The sequence below is a fragment of the Rhododendron vialii genome, chromosome 3a, assembly GCF_030253575.1.
Source record: "Rhododendron vialii isolate Sample 1 chromosome 3a, ASM3025357v1".
NCBI lineage: Eukaryota > Viridiplantae > Streptophyta > Magnoliopsida > Ericales > Ericaceae > Rhododendron > Rhododendron vialii.
This window is the reverse complement of record NC_080559.1, coordinates 26154623-26180837: the sequence shown is the minus strand read 5'-3', so window position 1 is coordinate 26180837 and position 26215 is coordinate 26154623. Positions and strand designations below refer to the sequence as shown.

The window sequence follows — 26215 nt, the reverse complement described above, 5'->3', positions numbered from 1 at the left end:
ACTAGTTGAGCCATTTTTGTTTTTATCCCATGACCACTATATGGGGATTCTGATCTCTAGCAGCCATGTTGGACTGCTCTGTCTCCCTCTCATTTTTCATCTTTGAAGTTCCCCTCTCTCTCTCTCTCTCTCTCTCTCTCTCTCTCTCACACACACACACACACACACACACAACTTATGGCAATGGGAATAGCAATAGGGAGTGATCAAGGTGCAGCAGGGGAATACAATGGGAGGATGACTTTATTTGTGGTGTTATCTTGCATGATGGCTGCCATGGGAGGAGTTATTTTCGGCTACGATATTGGAATTTCAGGTCTCTACTGGTCTTTCTTCAACCCCCTTCACTTTTAGCATCTGCCTAATTATAATGTGAATTTGTAGAAGTGCTTGCACAATATGTGCAGAATAAATTTTGCACAAAAGTTTTGTGTGTGAAAGTATGATTAATCAGTCTGGATGATTTTTGATTTTGCATTATCCAGTTCAGTTATGATAATCCATTTCCCAACTAGCTCCCAAACAGCCAATTTTCAAAAATGCAAGATGAATTAATTTGGCTCCCAAACAGAACCTAACTCAGAAAATGGGGAATGTGTATTTAATCCTTTAAGAATTGACTAACACCAAACAGGTTAGGCCTCAAAAGCCTTTTACCCACATTTGTTGAATAGTGCACATGTTTTAGCCTCTTGTTTGGCATAGGCTCTTTGTGGGGCCCAATATGCGAGACGGGTGAGATTGGAGGCGTGGTCGGTGGGTGTGTATGTAGCAATGCTAATGAATAATTCATGCATGAGTCAGTCATAAGGCCGGTATACCGAGTTTTCACTAATTTTGAAGGCGGAAACATAAATGAATTTCTAGTGACCTGTGTTTCTTTTCTTTTATTTTTTTCGTGAAATGGGAAATTTGAAAAACTAGCACAACCAAATGGGAAGCAGGGAGCTAATACTGAAGTTTATCTTATAACAGTGTATTATCTTATATTCTTGACTTTTTATAAAAAATATGAAGGCAAAACCGCAAAAGTGGGTTCACTTTAGGCAAATGCAACAATTGTGATTAACCTCGATTCACCTAAGATTCGTATCGTTTTTTTGTGAATCGTGAATTGAATAGCAAATCGAACCGCGAATCCTGCAATTCACCACCGATTTTATATACACCTTGGTTCATCTATAGATTCGTATCGTTTGTGTGTGATTCGCGAATCGAATTGGGAAGCGTGCGACTCTGGCAACTATGGCATCCAGTCCTTTTGCATCAAAATGCCACAAGATGCTTAGTAGTTTTTATGCTGCAAAAGGGGATAAAAACTAATGATTGCTAGTTGCAATTGTTTTTCTGCCATAATTTGTTGGTATGCATAATACCATTACATGATTATACAATGCATTAATGAAAAGGTTCACAATAATATTGAGAAGTGGAATTGAAATTGTGAAGGTGGAGTGACCTCAATGGAACCATTCCTGAAGAAATTCTTCCCAGAAGTGAACACAAAGATGAAAGAAGACACCAAGATTAGCAACTACTGCAAATTTGACAGCCAGTTGTTGACCTCATTCACATCCTCCCTCTATGTGGCTGGCCTCATTGCTTCCTTCTTTGCCTCATCCGTCACCAAAGCTTTTGGGCGCAAACCCTCAATCCTCATCGGAGGAGCTGCATTCCTTGCAGGGGCAGCCCTTGGTGGCGCAGCTTTAAATGTCTACATGCTAATCTGTGGCCGCGTCTTGCTCGGTGTTGGTGTTGGCTTTGCAAACCAGGTATGCTATTGACAGTCCGTTTGAATTGTTTTCATTTGTCAGTTTCTGTTTTCTCCTTTCTGTTTGCCCATTTCTGCACGAAATCAGTTTTTACAAATTTGGAATGAGCCTCCTATACATACAGACTTATGTGCAAAGATTTTCACAAAGATGTGTCTGAAACCGTTCAATGCACGTGGGTTACTCGTTATTTGTAGGTGCACGTGAACCTGACAACTCCATACACATTTGTGTGCGAATTTGTGCACACGAATCTGTCCATACAGACTTCATCATCTGTGTCCAGAACCTACTGTTCCTGGATTTCGTAATACTCAATAGGTTTTATGAAAAACTTCCCTGACAGTTTAAGAAATTCTTATGCCAAACGGATTATTTGTGATTTCTGGTACAACACTTGCTGTTGAGCTTGAAGTTTTTCTAGCTTTTAAATTGAAAGTGTTTGCACCATCGTAAAATTTCTGGGCTGCCAACGTTATAAAAATGGAAACAGAAAGTAGAAAACAGAAAAGAAAAACTATCCGAACAAACTACTATAGCCGTTTTCTTGTGGAAATTAATCAACTTTTCATGTTTCATATCATGTGATCACATTGCTCTTGCTGATTTTCAGTCAGTGCCACTATATCTCTCAGAAATGGCTCCACCAAGATACAGAGGAGCAATCAACAATGGCTTCCAATTCAGCGTCGGCATCGGTGCTCTCTCAGCAAACCTCATCAACTACGGCACACAAAAGATCAAAGGCGGCTGGGGTTGGAGGATCTCCTTAGCCATGGCAGCAGTCCCCGCTTTGATCCTAACTCTCGGCGCCCTCTTCCTCCCCGAAACACCCAACAGCCTAATCCAACAAAACACCGATCCCCAGACGGCCAAATCGATGCTACAACGAATCAGAGGCACCCAAGACGTCCAAGCGGAACTAGACGACCTTATCAAAGCTAGCGAAATCTCGAAAAACATCAAACACCCATTCAAAAAAATCATTCAGAAAAAATACCGGCCTCAGTTGGTCATGGCAATAGCAATACCCTTTTTACAACAAGTCACTGGCATCAACGTGATTGCGTTTTACGCTCCCCTTGTTTTTCGGACGATGGGTATTGGCGAAAGTGCTTCGCTGATGTCATCGGTTGTGACGGGAGTGGTGGGTACCGGGTCCACGTTCATATCCATGTTGATCGTTGATAAGCTTGGGAGGAGAGTTTTGCTTTTGGTCGGGGGAATTCAAATGTTGGCGTCACAAGTAATGATCGGAGTGGTACTAGCAACTCAGTTGGGGGACCATGGTGGGGTGAGCGAAGGGTATGCCGTTTTGGTCCTGGTTTTGATATGCGTTTACGTTGCAGGGTTTGGGTGGTCGTGGGGTCCGTTGGGGTGGTTGATTCCCAGCGAGATCTTCCCGCTGGAAATACGGTCGGCGGGGCAGAGCATCAACGTGGCTGTGAATTTTTTGTTCACCTTTGTTGTGGCTCAGACTTTTTTGGCTATGCTTTGCCATTTCAAGTCTGGGATTTTCTTCTTTTTCGGGGGGTGGGTGGCGGTGATGACAGTGTTTGTTTACTTGTTTTTGCCGGAGACTAAGAATGTGCCGATGGAACAGATGGGTAGAGTGTGGAGGGAACACTGGTTTTGGAAGAGAGTTGTGGGGGAGGAGTATGATGCGAGCAAAATGGAGGAATAAGTAATACTATCATGCTACAAACACGTTTTTCGGCCACTCCCCATACACTCCTCTCTCACGAGCAGCGGAGCCCGCAGATGTGTGGAGCCCATTGCTTGTGAGAGAGGAGTGTCTCGAGAGTGGCCGATAGGCGGTAAATGAGCATACTAGTCTAACAACAATGATTTTTTCTAATAAAGTCACTAAAGCAATATTGTTTTCTTATTTAGTTGATGGTTTGGTGCAAATACTTTAGAGTCCAAAGAAATAGTATCTCACAGTCTAAGAACAAATAAGTGTTAAATTCTTCCGAGTAATTATCAGAGGCCTTTTACTAGTGTTGTTTGCATAGCCATTTGTGACACAAGGGGTGATGGTGAAAACTCTTTAGCATTTTGAAAAATGGGTGTAAGAACTGATATGTGGTTAGCATTTGGAATGTTTGGAGTAGTTGAAAAAGGAAAACTGTTCATGACAGATTATAGGCGAATATGCGAGAAAGATTGTGGAATTGAAACAATAAAGAAGGCATGGTCTGGTGGAGCAACAATGATGAAAAGCCAGTGTTGATGCTGTAAAGGGTCGGGAAATATTTGCTGAAAAAAAAAAGGGGTCAGGAAATGAGATACCGAATAACCGAAAGTAATTAACCCACCACCCATTCAGACAAACGGCACAAAGAAAACGAAGGCCTCAGTTTGCAATGGCAATAACAACAAAAACGAAGGCCTCAGTTTCACAAATGATTGCTGGAAGTATAGTAGCAGGTTAGCATGTGGACAGTATGAGATTGTGCAAAGGGTATACTTTTGTGGTCCTAATTTTTGCCCGCATCGATGTTTTTGTTAAAGCATTCAACTCCAAACCAATTGGCTACTAGTTTTGGAGGAGATATTTAATCGATGTGGGACAAATCCCAATACTCCCCCGCACGTGCAACCCCTGACTCGCACGTGGAGAGGTCAACAAAGGATTCGGAACACACGAATCACAATGAAATAAAGTGCAACTATGGCACAAACAAAGGGGAAAAGCCTCCGAAACTCTAGCTTTGATACCATGTTAAAGCATCCAACTCCAAACCAATTGGCTACTAGTTTGGAGGAGATATTTAATCGATGTGGGACAAATCCCAATAGTTTTGGGCTTCTCTTAGTCATGGATCCGTTGAGAACTTTTGTTCCGAAGTGAAAATTTTCCACAGAAGACTACAAATTATGTTGGTGGAAAAAGGAAGCACAGAAGACTACAAATCTTTTCGCTCAATTATTCAATCCCACGTGCTCCTTATAGTCAAAGAAATGGGTAATATTTTTGTGCCATGAATATCTTACAGTGACTATACTGATGCTGATGTCTAGCAGCCACATTGGACTGTTCAATCTTCCTGTGATTTACAGCTTTGAAGTCTCTCTCTTTCTCTCTGTCTGTGACTGCGAGTTTGAGAGGAGGAGAGTGAAATTGGTGGAATCCATGGCAGCGGGAATGGTGATAAAGAACGGTGGGGAGTACAATGGGAGGATGACCTCATTTGTTCTGTTATCCTGCGTGGTAGCTGCCACAGGAGGAGTTATCTTCGGATACGACATTGGTATTTCAGGTCTCTCTCTCTCTCTCTCTCTCTCTCTCTCTCTCTCTCTCTCTCTCTCTCTCTCAAGTGGAAGGATTCTCCATAAAAAACGAATTTTGCCAACTCTCATAGTAGCTCATAGAATTTGGAAATCAATAAGGGAGAAGGAAGTTGTGATCACCTAACTAAACATATGACTAAATTATTTTCCAATCCCAAGAGTGAACAGAAACACAAGCTGATCCGCTATGTTTCCCTCGTTATCTAGGTTCATAAAGACTAAAGAGTATCTTGTATCAAATACACCATGGGATTTCATATGAATTTGGCCTCGGGGTTCAAACAAATCTTCTTGTTTCTTTCGGATAATAGGGTTACATTCACAAATTTTCTCTCAAAGTTTGTTGTCTTTTGTTTCTATAATACTAAGACATGCAAGTAAATGTGAAGGTGGAGTGACCTCCATGGAGCCATTCCTGGAGAAATTCTTTCCAGAGGTTTACACTAAGATGAAAGAAGATACTAAGATAAGCAACTACTGCAAATTTGCAGCCAGTTGTTGACCTCATTCACATCCTCCCTCTATATCGCCGGCCTAATAGCATCCTTCTTTGCCTCATCAATCACTAAAGCATTTGGGCGCAAGCCCTCAATCCTTTGCGGAGGAGCTGCATTTTTGACAGGCGCCACCCTCAGTGGTGCAGCTGTCAATGTCTTCATGCTAATTTTTGGCCGTGTCTTGCTTGGTGTGGGCGTTGGCTTTGCAAATCAGGTATGTAGCAAGAAAGCAAATTGAATTGACATAAAAGTCCAAAAAGCTTAAGTGATGCTGCTAATTAAGCTTGTTTTGTAGTCAGTCCCACTTTATCTTTCAGAAATGGCTCCACCAAGATATAGAGGTGCAATCAACAATGGCTTCCAGTTCTGCGTTGGCATTGGTGTTCTTTCAGCAAACCTCATTAACTATGGAACCGAAAAGATCGAGGGTGGATGGGTTGGAGAATCTCCCTTGCCATGGCAGCAGTCCCTGCTTCAGTTCTGACTATAGGATCCCTATTCCTCCCAGAGACACCCAACAGTTTGATTCAGCGAATGTCTGATCATCAAAAGGCCAAGGCAATGCTACAACGGATCAGAGGCACCGAAAACGTCCAAGCCGAGCTAGATGATCTCATCAAAGCAAGTGATACATCAAAAACCGTCAAACACCCGTTCAAGAAAATCATACAAAGACAATATAGGCCTCAACTAGTCATGGCAATAGCTATACCGTTCTTTCAACAGGTTACTGGAATTAATGTTATTTCATTCTATGCTCCAGTACTTTTTCGGACCATAGGTCTAAGTGAAAGTGCATCGCTCCTTTCAGCAGCAGTTGTGACGGGGGTTGTGGGTACAATCTCAACCTTCATATCAATGTTGATAGTCGATAAAATTGGGCGGAGAGTTCTGCTCATGGTTGGGGGAGTACAAATGCTGGTTTCACAGATAATCGTCGGAAGCATAATGGCAGCTCAGTTAGGGGACCATGGAGGGGTGAGCAAAGGGTATGCTCTTGTGGTCCTAATCTTTATCTGTATCTATGTTGCCGGGTTTGGTTGGTCATGGGGGCCATTGGGATGGTTAATTCCCAGTGAAATTTTTTCGCTGGAGATACGGTCAGCAGGGCAAAGTATCAATGTGGCAGTGAACTTTTTCTTCACTTTCGTTGTTGCTCAAACGTTTCTGGCCATGTTATGCCATTTCAAGTCCGGTATTTTCTTCTTTTTTGGGGGATGGGCGGTGGTGATGTGATAGGTGCGTAAATATGCCTATTTACTCCCCCTAACTTAGGTTTGTTATGTCCGTTTAGTGTGGTACTTGGAGTTTGATACTTGTTAATTATGTTTCAGGACTCTTTGAGCCGATGAATAACATTTGGAGCTAAAGAGCAAAGTCGAATTTTATTTCGTGTCAAAATAAAGCTGGTCGTCAAATTAATTAAAGCTCGAAGCGGCAATTAATGATTATATGGCGTGGACTAGTTTTATTTGGGTCAAAACCCATTGTGACCCAATCATAATTGACTGGGAATTGGACAATTATAAAGTGGGCCCAATAATTGAAGGATTGGTGATACTTTAGAAGCCAAAGAAAGTCTCGGCTTATTACTACAGCTGGAGTGGTCCACTATTAAAAGGAAGAAAAAAGGGTTTTGGGAATCACTTTTTTCTCCCACGCAATAACCGAGAACGGGGGCTGCCATGCTAGGATCTTTTTCTCCCACGGAGAAACGGTAAGAACGGGACTGCCATCAGGAGCTTTACTCATGCTTACAGAAAGCAATTGAGTTGTGCGGCTTTTGATCACGCCTCGGCCAGAGCGGTAGCAACACGACGGAAGAAGAAAACAAGCTTCAGGGTTTAATCTTTTTATTCTCTGCAAGTTTTTAGTTTATTGCTCAATGGAGTTTATTTGTTTCACGATTATTTGTTCTCACTCCATGAGCGGCTAAACTATTTGGCTAGGGTGACGAGGAGGTCTCTCCAACTAGCGTAGTTGTTAGATTTCTAGGGTTTTATATTTAACTTGATTGTATGACTTGATCGATTCGTAACTTTTTATGAAGTTTTATATTTTTCCAATATTCGAATGCGTTTGCATCCATGATTTCAAGCACAGTCATGCAATGATTTTGAATGTTTCAAGATAGGCTTTGAGATAGATTATACGACGTGAGACGGATCGTGCCGTGGTTAAATCCAATGAGACGATCCGTGCCGTGTTGAGATAACCTATACGGAGTACGAATCTTGATTATATTTTTGGGGATTATCGATAGGAATTGCTACCCTACGGTGATCTGGTTGAATGTTGAATGTAAACCCTAGGCTTCGAAATAATTGCGTTACAAGGGGAGACTGAATCGGAAACCTAGTCCTTTATCTCATTTGTTTCAAAATTCTTTCATTGCTTTCTAGTTTAATTTTAGTTTAAGCAAATCCAAATCCAAATCCAACTTCCTTTTAGTTTCAGAATTAAATTAGAAATCAATTGAACGTATTGCAACTTAGCTTTTTACTCTCCGTGGACGATCTCGGACTTAACTGCTATTCTTCGGGATAATTGTTAATTCCCTGTTTTATAAATTATATTTTTGGTGCGAAAACGAAAGACCAAATTTTGGCGCCGTTGCCGGGGAGTTAAAACACGGTTGCGTATTTTTGATTTGTTTTTAGTTTAATTCTTTGTTTATTTAATTTTTTTTTCCTGTTAGTCTGTTTTAGCTTTTTCAGGTTTTTGAAAATCACAAGGATTGCGGAGTTGAATTTATTGGTGGCCAAGCAGATCAAAGCGATTTCGTTCACCCACTGTGAGTTCTCTTTTCAATTACTTTATTGTTGGATAGCTGAAACGGTAGTGGAATTAGGGTTTTTTAATATTTATGCGTCGATATCGGTCACTATCACCTGAGAGAGCGTCTGATATCGATCCTGATTTTGACAAAACCCTTAGATCTTTTAAGAAGTCTGTTAAAGCAAAACGTGAGCGCCCAATTGCTCGTAATATAAACTTTGACGTAATGGGCGACCAAACAGGGGCAGCTGGTGGGGAACAGGGCTCCCCATTGGTGGAGTATTTTATTCCAAATGAGTATGAGTCCACTTCGTGCATAGTCATGCCCACGGTAAGAGCCAACCAATACGAGATAAGGCCGGGCACTTTACAGATGTTGCCCTCATTTTATGGGAAACCAAACGAGGATCCTTATGATCACTTGAACCAATTCATGGAAACGAGCAAAATTATTTGCATTCGTGACTTTGATAAGGATGCATTGAAATTACTCCTTTTCCCATTCTCGTTAAAGGATAAGGCCAAACAGTGGTTGAACTCCTTACCGGCAAACTCCATCACCTCTTGGACTCAGATGTGCGAAGAGTTCCTAAAGAAATATTTCTCCATCGGTAAGACAACTCTTCATAGACAAGAGATCACCGGATTTACCCAACACGATGGAGAACAGTTTCATGAATCTTGGGAGAGATTCAATGACCTTCTTAGGACGTGTCCTCACCATGCTATCCCCAAGTGGCAGCTTGTTCAGTCTTTTTACCAGGGTTTGACTGAACCACACCGCCAACTGGTTGATTCTTCTAGTGGTGGGACCTTTCTGCATAAGAATGTGAATGATGCATGGAAGTTATTCGAAAATCTTAGTGAAAACTCTCAACATCGTGCATCGTCCCTCAGACATTCGAGAGGGGCAGCGTCTAGTTCTTCCAAACAGAGAGGGGTCTATGAGGTTCAGCCCTCTAATGACCTTACACATCAAGTAGCTGCCTTGACCCAAACATTGAAAGAATTAATCACTTCAGGTCAACATCCTCTCCCTGTGGGACATCATCCGCCCACTTTTCAGGAGGCGTGTGGGATTTGTGCTAGTCCCATGCATTACATCACTGATTGTCCTTCTGCTTCCCAATATCCAGAGTTTGTGCAAGAGCAAGTTAGTGCTGCACAAGGGTTCTCCAGGCCAGGCTACGACCCATTTTCTCCCACATACAATGCTGGCTGGAAAGATCACCCAAACTTTTCTTGGAGGACGCAAAATCAAGGCAGTCCCTCCTCTTTGCAACAGAGACCGCACAACCAAAGTGGTTTCAACCAACCAAGGCCCACTTATCCAAGCACTTTTAATCAAGCGGCTTCCCAAAGGGCACCACAGCCTTTCCAACAAGCACCTCCTCCTTCTCAGGCACCCCAGCCTCAAAGGTCTCCCAATTTTGATGAGACCATGTTACAAGGGATGCAAACTGTGCTCCAAAAACTACAGGGATTAGAGAGTACCAGCCAACAATGTAATTCCAATACTCAATCCATAGTGCGGTTAGAATCCCAAATTAGCCAACTGGCCAATGCGCTTAGCAAGAGAGAGGAGGGTAAGCTACCCAGCCAACCAGTTTCCAATCCTAGGGGTCAATTCCAAGTTGACCAGCAGCACGCTCCTAACCATCACCAGGAGCAAGCTAAAGCAGTTGTGGCCCTTCGATCGGGCCGGGTTGTAGAGACTAGGCCTACAGATTACACTTCGAAAAAGCAAGATGCTCGATCTTCTGTTTCTAGGCCTAAGGAAAAGGACAAGATCCTTGAAGAGGAGGATGCGCCTCCTTTTGTTACTGATACCACTTCACCTACTTCTCCTTCCACCAGTTCCGCCGTGGTACCACCAGGTGTACCACGTGTCCCTTTTCCAGCGGCTCTTAATTCACAATCTCCTTATACTAAGAAAGCTGCTGTGATGGAAGATATGATTGAGACTTTCAAGCAAGTCAAGATAAATCTTCCTCTTCTGGATGCCATTCGGCAAGTCCCCTCATACGCTAAATTTCTTAAGGACCTTTGCACTCAAAAGCGTAGAACTCGAACCAATGTTACAAAAAAGGTCCTTCTAGCTGAGGGTGTCTCCTCTGTTTTCCACACTTCTACTGCCCCTAAGTTGCCCGATCCAGGGACCCCCACAATTTCATGTGTCATAGGTGACCACATTATAGAAAGGGCACTTCTGGATCTCGGGGCCAGTGTTAATCTTATGCCATACTCTGTGTATGAGCAGTTTGGGTTTGGGGAGTTGAAACCCACATCGGTGACTTTACAGTTGGCGGACCGATCCGTTAGAATCCCAAGGGGCATTGTCGAGGATGTATTGGTCAAAGTTGACCAATTTCTTTTCCCTACAGATTTTATCATCCTTGACACAGAGCCTGGCCAAGCATCCATGCAATCCACCACCATCATACTTGGTCGTCCTTTCTTAGCTACAGCCAATGCTAATATCCATGTCAAGGCCGGGGTGATGGATGTGTCTTTTGGAAACATGAATGTTAGGCTTAATATTTACAATTCCACCAAGTACCCTTCCACGGATGAAGACTGTTTCGCAGTCGATGTCATAGATGATGTCGTGGAGGAAGCTCTTCCCTACATTCTCACTAAGGACCCTTTAGAGGCGTGCTTGGCCCATTATGGCCATGAGGAGTACGACTTAGGTCAAACCATTGCAGAGGTCAACTCAGTGCTCAATCATGCACCTCCAACATGGCGAGCCAAGTTTGAACCATTACCACCCTTATCACGTGAGCCTGCGCTCCCTTCTATAGAGGCCCCTCCGAAGCTTGAGCTGAAGCCACTCCCGGCCAATCTCAAGTATATCTTTTTAGGGTCTACAGATACTCTTCCTGCGATTATCGCGTCTGACCTTACTGTCGTGCAGGAGGGTCAGCTTGTTGATGTGCTTAGGAGGCACAAGGGTGCTTTAGGGTGGTCGGTAGCGGACCTCAAGGGGATAGACCCCTCCGTTTGCATGCATCGTATAAATTGTGAGGAAGATGCCAAACCATCTCGAGAGATGCAACGGAGATTAAATCCCAACATGAAAGAGGTGGTAATGAAAGAGGTGGTGAAATTGTTAGATGCGGGTATCATATACACCATCTCTGATAGTAAATGGGTGAGTCCCACGCAGGTGGTGCCTAAGAAGTCAGGCATCACCGTGGTGAAAAATGATAAGGGTGAGTCTGTCCCCACTCGCATGACCACGGGGTGGCGAGTGTGCATTGATTATCGGAAGTTGAATTCCATGACTAGGAAGGATCACTTTCCACTTCCATTTGTGGATCAAATCCTAGAACGGTTGGCGGGCCAGAGTTACTTCTGTTTTCTTGATGGCTATTCAGGCTATAATCAAGTGCCCGTTGACCCCGCAGACCAAGAAAAAACCACATTCACCTGTCCGTTTGGCACCTTTGCCTATCGGCGGATGCCTTTTGGTTTGTGCAATGCACCTGCAACCTTTCAAAGGTGCATGATGGCAATATTCTTTGATATGGTGGAGAATTTTCTTGAGGTCTTCATGGACGACTTCTCGATTTTTGGGAAGTCTTTCGAGAGTTGTCTCCATAATCTAGAGAGGGTGCTTAAGCGCTGTTTGGAGACCAATTTGGTGTTAAGTTGGGAGAAGAGCCATTTTATGGTTCAAGAGGGAATTGTGCTAGGTCATGTCGTGTCTAAAAGGGGGATCGAAGTCGACAAAGCTAAAGTGGACCTTATCTCTAAGCTTCCTCCCCCTTCTACCGTCAAGCAAATCCGCTCATTTTTAGGGCATGCGGGGTTTTACCGCCGCTTCATTAGAGACTTTAGCAAAATTTCAAAACCCTTGTGCGACCTCCTTGCCAAGGATGCCCCTTTTGTCTTTGATGATGCGTGCATGAATGCCTTCGTGAAGCTTCGTACTGCATTGTCTTCCGCCCCGATCATGCAATCCCCTGTTTGGTCTCTTCCCTTTGAGATCATGTGTGATGCGTCCGACTATGCGGTTGGCGCGGTCCTTGGCCAACGGGTGGATAAGGTGTCTCATGCCATTTACTATGCGAGTAAGACTCTCTCCGATGCTCAATTGAACTATACCACTACGGAGAAGGAGATGCTCGCGGTAGTATTTGCGTTAGATAAGTTTCGGTCCTACCTCTTGAGGTCAAAGATTATCGTGTACTCTGACCATGCCGCGCTACGGTACTTGCTTTCAAAGAAGGACACGAAACCTAGGTTGATTAGGTGGGTCTTGTTGCTACAAGAATTTGACTTAGAAATCCGGGACAAGAAAGGTTCCGAAAACTCCGTAGCTGACCACCTCTCTAGGATCTTGATTGACTCCGCATGTGACCCTTTACCCTTAAAAGACTCTTTTCCAGATGAGCAACTTTTTTCGGTGTCACATAGTCAACCCCCTTGGTATGCGAATATTGTAAATTACCATGCCACTGGCGCCATACCTTCCCATTGGTCCAAGCAAGACAAGGACCGATTCTTTGCGCAGGTTGGTAATTATTTTTGGGAGGATCCGGAGTTGTTCAAATATTGCTCGGATCAAGTGATTCGGCGATGTGTCCCCGAAAGTGAGCAACAGAGCATATTGACTTTTTGTCATACTCTCGAGTGTGGGGGACATTTTAGCGGTAAGAGGACCTCGGCAAAGGTCTTGCAATGCGGGTTCTATTGGCCCACACTTTTTAAGGATGCCCATGAGTTTTGCAAGGCATGCCTTCGTTGCCAAAAGGTTGGCAACATATCCCACCGAGACATGATGCCTTTGTCCGATATTCTTGTGGTAGAAATTTTTGACGTGTGGGGAATTGATTTTATGGGACCATTCCCAACCTCTTTTGGGAATGAGTATATTTTAGTGGCAGTCGATTATGTCTCAAAGTGGGTGGAAGCGGTAGCAACGCGGACTAATGACCACAAGGTTGTGGTCGAATTCTTGCAAAGTAACATTTTTAGTCGCTTTGGCTACCCACGTGCGATTATAAGCGATGAGGGAACCCACTTCCTAAACAGATACTTTGCGGCGCTAGTAAAGAAATATTCTATCACTCACAAGGTGGCAACACCTTATCATCCTCAAACTAGTGGCCAAGTAGAGGTCTCGAATAGGGAGGTTAAATCAATTCTTGAGAAAACGGTTAGACCTGATCGGAAAGATTGGTCACTTAGGCTTGATGACGCTTTGTGGGCCTACCGTACGGCTTTTAAAACTCCCATTGGCATGTCTCCTTACCGGTTGGTTTACGGTAAAGCATGTCACTTGCCTGTAGAGTTGGAACATAGGGCCATGTGGGCCATTAAGAAATTTAATTTTGATAGGGCTGTTGCTGGTTCGAATCGTAAACTCCAACTCAATGAATTAGAAGAACTTCGTAATGATGCATATGAGAGCTCTAAAATCTATAAGGCTAGGACTAAAGCATTCCATGATAAGCACATTCACAGAAAGTCCTTTGAGCCTAATCAAAAGGTGTGGCTCTTCAACTCACGTTTGAAATTGTTTCCGGGCAAGTTGAATTCTAGGTGGGATGGACCTTATGTTATTACTCATGTTTTCCCCCATGGTGCGATTGAAATTCGGGATCCACGTGATGGCCAAGTATCTAAGGTTAATGGCCAACGATTGAAGCCATATGTGGACGGTTTGAGTGAAAAGGGTGAAATTGAGTCCATCAATTTGGTGGACCCAGTGTACCCTAACCTTTGAGTGCTTTCAATGAGTCTAGGAGACTTGAAATCTATGGAGTTTGAGAGACCTCCAGTGTTTGCCGTGCTCGAACGGCTTCTGAAGGTCTGGTATAGCCACCTTGTCAAAGCTATGTATGTAGTACCTAGGAGGTTGGGTCTGGCGGCAGGCTTGTAGTTAGCAGCGAGAATTCTGTCTGAACCATCTGATTTTAATATCCAACTTGGTGGAGATTGCTTCATAAACCGAGTGGTGGGTAAGGAATCTGGCAGCCCCAGAGGGAGTGACAGCCTATTAGATGATGGCACCACTTCTCAAGATATCGTTGAATCCTACACATATTGTCCTTCCAACAAATAGGGAACCACAGTTTTTGACAAGGGAGAAAAGTAGTACCCGTGTCTTTCACGTGAAGAAAGTGTATACGTTTTGTCTTGGTGGAGTATTTTAGGGAGTATTTGTTATCATTTTTTTTTTTTCTTTTTTCTTCTTTCTTTTTCCTTCTTTTTCTTCGCTTTGTGTCTTTTATTTTAATTTCTTTTATTCTCTATATTTTGTGTTGTGGGACTAACGAAGTGCAGGTTTACGCTACAAGTTGGGGGATGACTCCCACCTTTTCTTTTGCCGTGCTTTTTGTTGCTCCTACATGAGGTGATATCTCTACTTTCTTTCTCTAGCTTGTCTTTTATTTTTTTTCTCTGGTTGAGCCGTCACTGAGGACAGTGCCATTATAAGTTGGGGGATGGATCGCTTTACTTTTTGTTTATAGAGTTTTAAAATCCAAAAAAAAAAATTGAAAATTAAAAAAAAAAATACTTGTTGGATCCTTTCTACTTGAGACTTGGAGATTGCAATGTTTACTTATTGGTTGCTTGTGCTGAAAATCTATGAGCATTACTTGAATACTTATGTTGCATGATAGTTCTTTTTGCTAGCTTGGCGATAGGAATTTATCTTGGCATACGCTCTTAGCATCTTTGCACTGCACGTTTCTTGGACTTTGACTACTTGTGAGTTGTAACTTGAGTGCTTTCAATGGCTAGATTAGTGGAGACTTATGCCCATGTGAGCTTTAGTGCCTTATCTTCCTTTGGAGTGGTGTCATATAAACTCTTTGTTTGTCGTAAAAAAGAAGAAGCTTAATCGTTGTCGATCTCATTATCTTTGTCGTTAAGTATTGGGACTTAATGCATGTGTAATATTTCATCTTTTGGGAATGGAAAGTTACATGGTTGTATTGCCCCTAGGAGATGATAGTAGGCCATTTTTGTGCTTTGAGCTGGTTCGTTTCTTTTTCTTAAACACTTGTCCCTTGCAAGCCACATTGAGCCTCTTACATGAGCCTTTTTCTTGTTAAGCTTCACCAACCATATTGTGTCTTGAGAATGACAAGTTAATCATGTGAAGGTTAATTTTTGAAGAGAGTGGAGAAAGTGTATTTGAGAAAGATTTGCTTGAATTGTGGTGTGTTCTTCCCCATTGTTAAAAACAGTGAGAAAATTGTAAAAAAAAAAATAGAACTTGAATGAAAAAGGGGAAGACACCTATGCATTTGTTTGAAGAAAGAAACGTGTGAACTTCATTGTGGAATTGTGTGAAGGGTGAAAAATATGAGAGATATGGCGGAGTTGAAAAGAGTTGGAAGAGGGCGCACATTGATACTTGCCCTATGTATTTTGGCCCATTCTCGGACACTTGATTATGATTTGACCTTACCGTTGAAGCACTTTTCCTTACCTAACGATATAACCGAATAAAAGTCCTATTTGATCTTAGGGGCAATTGGTTGTGGATCGATGGATAGATATAGTCTTTAATACTTGGCATTCCTTTCATGAGATCTTGTGTCCACTTTAAAAAGCTTTCCTTTCGTGTCTAAGTGTGCGGGATACTTTGGTTCTTTATTGCATAACTTCCATCCGTACACTTTGAGAGTTTATTACATGCACCCTATTTCGAGTCTTTTCTGTTGTTGAGTGGATAACACGGTGAGAATTGAAGTCGAAGCTCGGTCCGGAGAGGGTGCTCGGTTGTGGTTCACTTGTAGTCGAGGTCTTTGCTCACACACGCTAAGTTTGGGTACCATGATTTATTTCTATGTTTTGATAGCGTGTAGAACTATTATTGCATATGTTATATTTTTGGTGTTGGTGTATCGATGAGTTGCATTACCAATTTTTGGGGTTCTCAGTGAAAGGATCCGCGGTGTTTTGTGGGTGATCACTGCTGAAAACCCTCACGAGACTTCACTCGTCCTACCGGGGCCACCTGGGGGTTTAAAAGAACTATCCCTTAGCTAGTTGTTTTATTTATGTTTTATTTAATTTTACTTTCTTATTCTTTTCTTTGCTAGGGACTAGCAAAGTGTAAGTTGGGGGATGTGATAGGTGCGTAAATATGCCTATTTACTCCCCCTAACTTAGGTTTGTTATGTCCGTTTAGTGTGGTACTTGGAGTTTGATACTTGTTAATTATGTTTCAGGACTCTTTGAGCCGATGAATAACATTTGGAGCTAAAGAGCAAAGTCGAATTTTATTTCGTGTCAAAATAAAGCTGGTCGTCAAATTAATTAAAGCTCGAAGCGGCAATTAATGATTATATGGCGTGGACTAGTTTTATTTGGGTCAAAACCCATTGTGACCCAATCATAATTGACTGGGAATTGGACAATTATAAAGTGGGCCCAATAATTGAAGGATTGGTGATACTTTAGAAGCCAAAGAAAGTCTCGGCTTATTACTACAGCTGGAGTGGTCCACTATTAAAAGGAAGAAAAAAGGGTTTTGGGAATCACTTTTTTCTCCCACGCAATAACCGAGAACGGGGGCTGCCATGCTAGGATCTTTTTCTCCCACGGAGAAACGGTAAGAACGGGACTGCCATCAGGAGCTTTACTCATGCTTACAGAAAGCAATTGAGTTGTGCGGCTTTTGATCACGCCTCGGCCAGAGCGGTAGCAACACGACGGAAGAAGAAAACAAGCTTCAGGGTTTAATCTTTTTATTCTCTGCAAGTTTTTAGTTTATTGCTCAATGGAGTTTATTTGTTTCACGATTATTTGTTCTCACTCCATGAGCGGCTAAACTATTTGGCTAGGGTGACGAGGAGGTCTCTCCAACTAGCGTAGTTGTTAGATTTCTAGGGTTTTATATTTAACTTGATTGTATGACTTGATCGATTCGTAACTTTTTATGAAGTTTTATATTTTTCCAATATTCGAATGCGTTTGCATCCATGATTTCAAGCACAGTCATGCAATGATTTTGAATGTTTCAAGATAGGCTTTGAGATAGATTATACGACGTGAGACGGATCGTGCCGTGGTTAAATCCAATGAGACGATCCGTGCCGTGTTGAGATAACCTATACGGAGTACGAATCTTGATTATATTTTTGGGGATTATCGATAGGAATTGCTACCCTACGGTGATCTGGTTGAATGTTGAATGTAAACCCTAGGCTTCGAAATAATTGCGTTACAAGGGGAGACTGAATCGGAAACCTAGTCCTTTATCTCATTTGTTTCAAAATTCTTTCATTGCTTTCTAGTTTAATTTTAGTTTAAGCAAATCCAAATCCAAATCCAACTTCCTTTTAGTTTCAGAATTAAATTAGAAATCAATTGAACGTATTGCAACTTAGCTTTTTACTCTCCGTGGACGATCTCGGACTTAACTGCTATTCTTCGGGATAATTGTTAATTCCCTGTTTTATAAATTATATTTTTGGTGCGAAAACGACAGACCATGATGACTTTGTTCGTGTACTTGTTTTTGCCGGAGACAAAGAATGTGCCGATTGAGCAGATGGATAGAGTGTGGAGGGAACACTGGTTTTGGAAAAGAGTTGTGGGGCAGGAGTGTGAAGTGAGCAAAATGGAGGAAAAAGAATGAGTTGTGGGGATATAGTAGATAAACTCATCACTTCGGTGTTTTTGAATTAGTTGCTGCTTTGATTCAATTTCCCTGTATACTCCCGAATTGGGGAAACGGAATGGAAGTGTTGCGTGATTTACGCTCTGGTGGAATTGTTTTTGTGAAGAGTACTGATCCGTAAACGACTTTCAACAATGCAAAGGAAATTCAGCCGTGGAACGTAAATGTGATTGCTGTAACATTACAAGATTCCATAGTTATGGAGGTTATTGCTTAAAGGTTATAGAGAAACTACAAAATTTTGGAAATTTCATCTATCATTTGTGAAGTTTCTCAAATTCTAGATTTCTTATGATTAAAGAGTAATAGTGTGAAATGCTGAAGTTTCAAACTATAAAGTTCTCCAATTACAAAATAAAAATAAAAATAAAGACGATACAAATTCATCCAATTTGTCGATAAAGGGAGAAAGCAAGCCGGTCATTCATAGACCATCCTGTTTTACCTATTTGTTGGCCTGTTACAAGTCAACTTATTTTTTTGAGAACTCATTTGAAGGCAGTGTGAGATGATGTAAAAGAGAACTGATATATGATTTGTTAGAACCATTTGAATTATTTTAACACATTTGGTATGATTTCCTTCCTCTAATTGCATATCTTATAGGCTTTGACTTGTCACATGTACGTGTGTGATATTCCCTGATGTAATTACAGATAGTTAGGCACTTAGGCTGGATATATATCAGGCATGTGATCAGTGAATTGATTTTCCATTCCTTATAAGTCAAATGGTTTTACATCACTGTCCACTGCCGATGGTGATTTGTTATCTTATGCAACTGATCAGTATCGGCACTTGGTTGGCTCGCTTCAGTATTCGACTCTCAGAAAACCTGATATTACTTCTTATGTTGGGCATCATGTTGCCAAATTCATGAGCAAACCCTGCACCACCCGCTTAGTTGCTGTCAAACACAATTCGCGATATCTTCAAGGTACAATGGATTATGGTCTTGATTTTAGACCTCCCTCGGGTACTTTGGCATTGCATGCCTTCTCTGGTTGGGCTGGCAGACTTAACGCAAGACGTTCCACGACTGGATTTTGTATGTACATAGAATTTATGGATTTCCCATCTCCTTCAAGAACTCCAGTTACCCATTAACAGACATATCACTTTGTACTGTTACAATCTTAGCACCACCCTGCACGGATTGTTTTCCATGTTCGTGAGAGTGTCACCTCAGGCGGTCATCGTATTCAGTTTGTTCCGCTCATTTGATCAGACCGCTCACCTTTTGCAATTGAGCTCCACAAGCAACGATTTGAGCTCCTACGATCCAAACTCGTCCATCTGAGACCACCGAATTTGCGGGGGAGTGTTGGAACAATTTGCCTTATTTTATCGCATTTGGTATTACTTCCTCTAATTGTAGATCTTTCAGCTTGATGTATCACAGATAATTATGCTTGATATTAGGCATGTAGTTACTGATTTGATTTTTCTTTCACTATTGGTTAGTTCTGGAAAAAAAAAAAAATCAATCTTCCTTGAGTGATGAAATATACAGAATAGTTTTCGTACAATGCGTCAGTAGGCTCTGATACCATGCAAAATCCTGGAAGTGCCAACCCCAAAGGGTTTGGCCAAGTTGGCATGAGAAAGTGATAAGCGCTTGTCCTTTATGAACTCGCATGTTTGAATTCCACGGAGACGGAGGCCAAATATTTAAAACCTCGGAGTCATAAGAGGATTTGTCAAGTCGTTAACTTCAGAGCTCCAAAATCAATCGAAATGCAAACAAATCGACCCGGACATCCGATTATCAAAAAAAGAAAATTTCCGGAAGTAGTGATTATTTTACAAAAATGCTACTTGCACAACCGTTGTGTTGGTTGTGTGGGTAATTCTGACCGTCCAGATATATTTGGATGGTCTAAATTTTAAGCAAACTTTTCTAAGAACAAGTCTAACTTTTATAGGAAAGAGTTTGAATGAATCTTGACCATTTATTACAGCAATGGACGGCTAGAGATTGGTTGTGTGTTTTGTTTTACACAACCGTTGTGTATGTAGCACTTTTGATTATTTTATTCATCTTTGATCACTATATCTATACACGTAGTACATGGATGTCAAATCCCGTAACTCATGGGATTATTCAAAGATTACAGATAGCATTACTTAGAGTAGATAAGATTAAGGAATGAAATCATGGGCCGGACACAAGGCAGGGTATATAATTGCTGTTAATATCTTCAGGCTGATGGTGTGCTTTCCTATTAGTAACTAATCCATTAACAATTGTGGAATGGTCCGTTGTAGATTGCCGCCGCTTTAGACTAAAAAATGTTGAGCCGGCCTTCTCTGTTTCCATATCTGTCTATCTGTACTGTCCACTCGACATTACATCTTGTGGGGGAGGTCAATGGACGCGACGATTTGACCAGTTTATTTGTTGACTGACTAACTAGAGGGGAACAAGACAAGTCACCCTCGCGGGGTTGGCACTTTGGCTGACCAACCCTAGATTGCCGCTTTAGACTACAAAAGATGTTGAGCCGGCCTTCTCTGTTTCCATATCTGTCTATCCGTACTGTCCACTTGACATTACCTCTTGTAGGGGAGGTTAATGGACGCGACGATTTGACCAGTTTACTTGTTGACTGACCAACTAGCGGGTGACACGTGTTGTCACCCTCGCGGGGTTGACTCTTTGACTGACCAACCCTAGCTCGGAAATGCTGCACAGAGGTAGCCCTACACTACCCCCGCGACATCTGGTTTTAAAAAAAAAAAGGGTGACTCATCTACTATCCACCAGTCCTGTGATTTGTTTAGGTGTGGTTTAAGAATTCTATATTGAAAAGTGTTGACATAGTAAAACGGAACATGATTTATTCCGTATTCCCATACATCGTACAGTACTGTGCTTCTCTGTATATACATGTGCCGTGTGTGATTGTCAGTGAGAGAGAGAGAGAGAGATAGAGCTTGGAGGAAGCTGGTATGGCAGTGGGAATAGCAAAAGGGAGTGAAGTTGCAGCAGGGGAATACAATGGGAGGGTGACTTCATTTGTAGTGTTATCTTGCATGATGGCTGCCATGGGAGGAGCCATCTTCGGCTACGACATCGGTATTTCAGGTCTCTCTGCTCCCTCTTTCTTCAACCCCCTTCACTTGAATTTTCTTTCTTCTCTTATTCATAAGCAGCAGCATAAACGTGCAAGGGACTAGAGCAACTTTGCTGAATGAGAATACTAAAAACTAATAGTGCAGAATTTGGCAAGGGTCCTTTATATGACACCATAAATGTTAGGATTTTAGGCTTTTACCAGATTCTGTTGGATGCTGTGCAAGTTAGCCTCCATTTAGCATAGGATGCTGTGCAAGTTAGCCTCCATTTAGCATAGGATTTTCAGGGTTGTTTTTTCTAGCAGCTCGATCTTTTATTTTTCTCCGGTAAATATTTCGTTCCTCGATGATGCTGAACACTTCCCTTTGCACACACAAATCAGCAGATGGTTTCATTATCTGTCAAAACATCAGTGATAATGAAAAGATAAGCGGTAAATTGAAGTTACTTAAAGTGACGAATGACTCTCCGTGGAACCGTATATTTTCCACACTCAACTACGTACTTCGAAGAAAGACCAGATGGGGCATTTGTGATGCCTAAGTTCGAGCCGTACCACTAAGAATTGCAGCTTCTCCGATTCCCATATCCTTCTACTGATTGTAAGAACATACTGCTAGCTTAGAGACAATGTTCTAAATGGCGCTTGGCAGTAGTCGGGCGGAGACCCACCTCCAAGTGCCAAGCAATTCGGCGGATTTTTTTTTTTTTAACAAACCATTATCCAATCAAACTATATTCCATGTATCCATAATGCAAGTTCAAACTTCAAAGTACGAAACCAAATGAAATTAAGTAATAGCAACTAGCAAATAAGTTGAATAAGACAACAAGTAGCAGGGCTTCGCTCACATCCCTCATATTATTTTTTACATATATTTTTTTAGGCCTCCAAAGACTCCGATGACGCCGCCTAGGCGGCCGCCAAATCTCCCTGGGCGCCAAATCAAACGCCAAGGGCTATTGGCGTGGCGGCAGAGCACCTCCAAGCGCCTAGGCGGCCTTAGAACATTGCTTAGAGTTAGAGAATTTGTGAAAGAAAGAAGAAAATACGCAAGGGAAATTCGTCAGGCTGTTGTTATGGACATCTAATATTTTACATTTATACCCATTCATAAGATAGCTAGATAATTATCTTTGATTTTAAAACGCTATAAATGAGAGTTCCATTGCATAGTATGCTTTGATGAGAATGGTCACACAATTTTACTGACATGGGAATTGTGAAGGTGGAGTGACTTCCATGGAGCCATTTCTAAAGAAATTCTTTCCGGACGTGTACGTTAGGATGGAAGAAGACACCAAGATTAGTAACTACTGCAAATTTAACAGCGAATTGTTGACCTCATTTACATCCTCACTCTATGTGGCTGGCCTTATTGCTTCCTTCTTTGCCTCATCTGTCACCAAAGCCTTTGGGCGCAAACCCTCGATCCTCATCGGAGGAGCTGCATTTCTCTCAGGGGCAGCTCTCAATGGTGCAGCTTCTAATGTCTACATGCTAATCTTTGGCCGTGTCCTGCTCGGTGTTGGTGTTGGCTTTGCGAATCAGGTATAACAGTCTGTTTAGACTCGTTTTCGTTTTGTCGTTTTCTGCATTTGCATAAATTTGATACTTGCTGTTTGATTGTAGTCAGTCCCACTCTATCTCTCAGAGATGGCTCCACCAAGATACAGAGGCGCAATCAACACTGGCTTCCAACTCAGCGTCGGTATCGGCATTCTCTCAGCAAACCTCATCAACTACGGCACACAAAAGATCAAAGGCGGATGGGGTTGGAGAATCTCCTTGGCCATGGCAGCAGTCCCCGCTTCGGTCCTAACTGTCGGCGCCCTCTTCCTCCCCGAAACACCCAACAGCCTAATCCAACAAAACAACAATCACCTAAAAGCCAAATCAATGTTGCAACGAATCAGAGGCACCCAAGACGTCCAATCGGAATTAGACGACCTAATCAGAGCAAACGAAATCTCAAGAAGCGTCAAACACCCATTCAGGAAAATCATTCAGAAGAAGTACAGGCCTCAGTTGGTTATGGCAATAGCAATACCCTTTTTCCAACAAGTCACCGGAATCAACGTGATCGCATTTTACGCTCCCGTTGTTTTCCGGACTATGGGTATAGGCGAAAGTGCATCGCTCATGTCTGCAGTTGTGACCGGAGTGGTGGGTATCGCAGCAACGATCCTATCCATGTCGATAGGCTCGGGAGGAGAGTTCTGCTCATGGTTGGGGGGATTCAAATGTTGGTGTCACAGGTGATGGTCGGATGGATACTATCAGCTCAGCTAGGGGACCAAGGTGGGGTGAGTAAAGGCTGCGCTGTTTCGGTCCTGATTTTGATCTGCGTTTATGTCGCGAGTTTCGCATGGTCGTGGGGTCCGTTGGGGTGGCTGATTCCCAGCGAGATATTCCCGCTGGAGATACGGTCGGCGGGGCAGAGCATCAATGTGGCTGTGAATTTTTTCTTCACTTTTGTTGTTGCTCAGACTTTCTTGGCTATGCTCTGTCATCTCAAGTCGGGTATTTACTTCTTTTTCGGAGGGTGGGTGGCGGTGATGACCGTGTTTGTCTACTTGTTCTTGCCGGAGACGAAGAATGTGCCGATGGAGAAGATGGATGGAGTGTGGAGGGAGCACTGGTTCTGGAAAAGAATTGTGGGGGAGGAGCATGGAGTGAACAAGATGGAGGGAGAAAAGACTGATGGGGACAGTGGATAAAACCATCAGTCTTGTGTTTTTTAGTTGATCGATTAAGTATTGTGGACACAAGAATGGACTAAACAATCAGAACTATGTAACCCCAATCAATTAAAGTTCTCCTAAGTTACTGGAGTTATAAACATACATTTTTGCCTATGAAAAGAGCTTAGTTCGTTGATTAATTAGTTAAGAATGTTACATTAATTTGTATTGACCCGGGCCGACTCTAAACCTATATAGACCTATAACTCACGTTCAGGAGTGCCTATAATATTTTGATTTCATTATTGAACATATTATGACACGAAGTAATTGACAAATAGGTCGGTCCGAGCAATAAGTACGAGAACGATCAAGTCTTTAGCTTAGCTCTCAAGAAGTCAAAGGTGAGATACTTTAACCTTAGTTATATTGCTTTTTCAAGCAAAATATTTTATGCGTTTCATATGCTAAAAAGTTATACTCCCTCCGTCCCACTTTAAATGTCTTTTACGGATTTCTGTGCATTTTCAAACCCCAAAAAATTATATTTCTATATATTTTTATGAGTGCTGTTAATCGCACCCCGTGTCAGGCCCCCCCTGACACGGGCCCCTTTAATTTCCCATTTTACCCCTGGTCCTCCAAGCTCTCTCTCTCTCCCCGCTCTCTCTCTCTCTTTTATTTTATTTTTTGTTATAAAATTTTAAATGTTAATAACTTTTTTTTCACGTAATTTTTTTAAATAAATTTTATATTTTTGAAATCTACCCAACGAAACCTATCAAACGAGCCTAAAATTGATGATAAAATAATGTAAAACGGAAAAACTATATTTTTATGGTAGTTTAAACTGTCTAAAGAGGCTGAAAAATCAAGTGTTCTAAATTTCAATCCGTTTGCATCGGTGGAAAGATTTTAATTTTCTGATCATTTTGTCCTTAATGATCATAATTAAATTTTGACCTTAGGGCTCTCGTTGATTAACCCTAAGAAAGTTGTAGAATCAAATATTTCTTAGGGTTAATCAACGAGAGTCCTAAAGTCAAAATTTAATTATGACCATTTAGGATAAAATGATCAGAAAATTAAAATCTTTCCACCTGTTCAAACGGATTGAAATTTAGAATACTTAATTTTTTAATTATATTTTTTAATATATAAATTGTTTAAAGAGGTTGGAATCACGTATTTTTTTAAATAAATTTTATATTTTTGAAATCAACTTATCAAATAAGTCTAACATTGAATATGAATATGAAATTGTCGTCCCGGCGGATCTATATTTATTACTTAGTCAATATTAAACTACCACAAGTTTTGGTTCTTTGCATTTTTTGTATTTCCGGTAAACTTTCAATGATCTGTCCTAATTTGATTATTCTATTTCTGGATTCATGTTATTTTCAAATTACTTTATCTCTTAAGTTTTATTGTTTTATTCTTCCATTATATCCAGATTTTTTCAACTTCTTATTTGCCCGAGCATGCATGCATATGATGCATTTGGAATGTTGAACCAATTACCCAAACGTATTTTTTTGTTATTTCTTCTTTATTTAATTAATAATGTTTATACTCTGTATTTTTTTTCTTTTTTTATTTATTTAAAATTATTTTAGTGTTCTGATTTTCAATCCGGTTGAATCGGTAGAAAGATCTTATTTTTTTATCATTTTATCTTCAATGGTCATAATGAATTTTTAGCCTCGCAGAATCAAATATCTCTTAGGGCTAATCAACAAGAGCCCTAGAGTCAAAATGTAATTATGACCATTTAGGATAAAATGATAAGGAAACTAAAATCTCTCCACCGGTTTAAACGGATTGAAATTTGGAACATTTAATTTTTTTCCAACTTTCAACCTTAATTTTGTAACATTTTCATTCCAAAAATACCGAGAACCTATTTTTGTTATTTTTTTATTTAATTAATAATATTTATATTCTGTATCTTTTTTCTTTTTTATTTATTTAAAATTATTTTAGTGTTCTGATTTTCAATCCGGTTCAATCGGTGGAAAGATCTTGTTTTTTTTTTCATTTTATCTTAAATGGTCATAATGAATTTTTGGCCTCTTAGAATCAAATATCTCTTAGGGCTTATCAACAAGAGTCCTAGAGTCAAAATTTAATTATGGCCATTTAGGATAAAATGATCAGAAAACTAAAATCTTTCCACCGGTTCAAGCGGATTTAAATTTGGAACACTTAATTTTTTAACTATATTTTTTAATATATAAACTGTCTAAAAATGTTAAAAAAATTAAGTGTTCCAAATTTCAGTCTGTTTGAACCGGTGGAAAGATTTTAATGTTCTGCTCATTTTATCCTAAATGGGCATAATTAAACTACGTAAAAACGGATTGAAATTTGAAACATATTTTTCAACCTCTTTAGACAGTTTAGACTACGTAAAAAATATAATTTTTCTATTTTATATTATTTTACCATCAATATTAGG

General features: G+C 41.1%; 2 protein-coding genes, 1 non-coding gene and 1 pseudogene across 3 annotated transcripts; 3 read left to right on the top strand and 1 right to left on the bottom strand.

Annotated features, from left to right (window-relative positions):
• The first annotated feature begins 54 nt into the window (after positions 1-54).
• On the top strand, positions 55-3660 carry LOC131318787 (hexose carrier protein HEX6-like). Its single transcript, XM_058348755.1, has 3 exons — positions 55-316; positions 1450-1772; positions 2386-3660. Exons 1-3 carry the CDS (start codon positions 178-180, stop codon positions 3454-3456), a joined length of 1533 nt encoding a protein of 510 aa, XP_058204738.1. The 5' UTR covers positions 55-177; the 3' UTR covers positions 3457-3660.
• A 939-nt stretch (positions 3661-4599) lies between these two features.
• Positions 4600-18351, top strand: LOC131318786 (hexose carrier protein HEX6-like; annotated as a pseudogene).
• On the bottom strand, positions 8968-9070 carry LOC131321551 (small nucleolar RNA R71). Its single transcript, XR_009198582.1, has one exon. It is a non-coding gene; the product is annotated as a small nucleolar RNA R71 (small nucleolar RNA).
• A 1704-nt stretch (positions 18352-20055) lies between the features above and the next one.
• LOC131318784 (hexose carrier protein HEX6-like) lies at positions 20056-23895 on the top strand. Its single transcript, XM_058348754.1, has 3 exons — positions 20056-21078; positions 22299-22621; positions 22703-23895. The coding sequence occupies exons 1-3, from the start codon at positions 20943-20945 to the stop codon at positions 23330-23332; spliced, it is 1089 nt and encodes a 362-aa protein (XP_058204737.1). The 5' UTR covers positions 20056-20942; the 3' UTR covers positions 23333-23895.
• Positions 23896-26215: the final 2320 nt, after the last annotated feature.

What these genes read in the sequence shown, in the direction of transcription:
- LOC131318787 (XM_058348755.1), top strand. Translation starts at nt 178, where the DNA reads ATGGCAATGGGAATAGCAATAGGGAGTGATCAAGGTGCAGCAGGGGAA. An exon ending in CTACGATATTGGAATTTCAG is followed by an intron (nt 317 to 1,449) that starts GTCTCTACTGGT and finishes GAAATTGTGAAG; the next exon opens with GTGGAGTGACCTCAATGGAA. An exon ending in GTGTTGGCTTTGCAAACCAG is followed by an intron (nt 1,773 to 2,385) that starts GTATGCTATTGA and finishes GCTGATTTTCAG; the next exon opens with TCAGTGCCACTATATCTCTC.
- LOC131318784 (XM_058348754.1), top strand. Translation starts at nt 20,943, where the DNA reads ATGGCAGTGGGAATAGCAAAAGGGAGTGAAGTTGCAGCAGGGGAATAC. An exon ending in CTACGACATCGGTATTTCAG is followed by an intron (nt 21,079 to 22,298) that starts GTCTCTCTGCTC and finishes GGAATTGTGAAG; the next exon opens with GTGGAGTGACTTCCATGGAG. An exon ending in GTGTTGGCTTTGCGAATCAG is followed by an intron (nt 22,622 to 22,702) that starts GTATAACAGTCT and finishes GTTTGATTGTAG; the next exon opens with TCAGTCCCACTCTATCTCTC.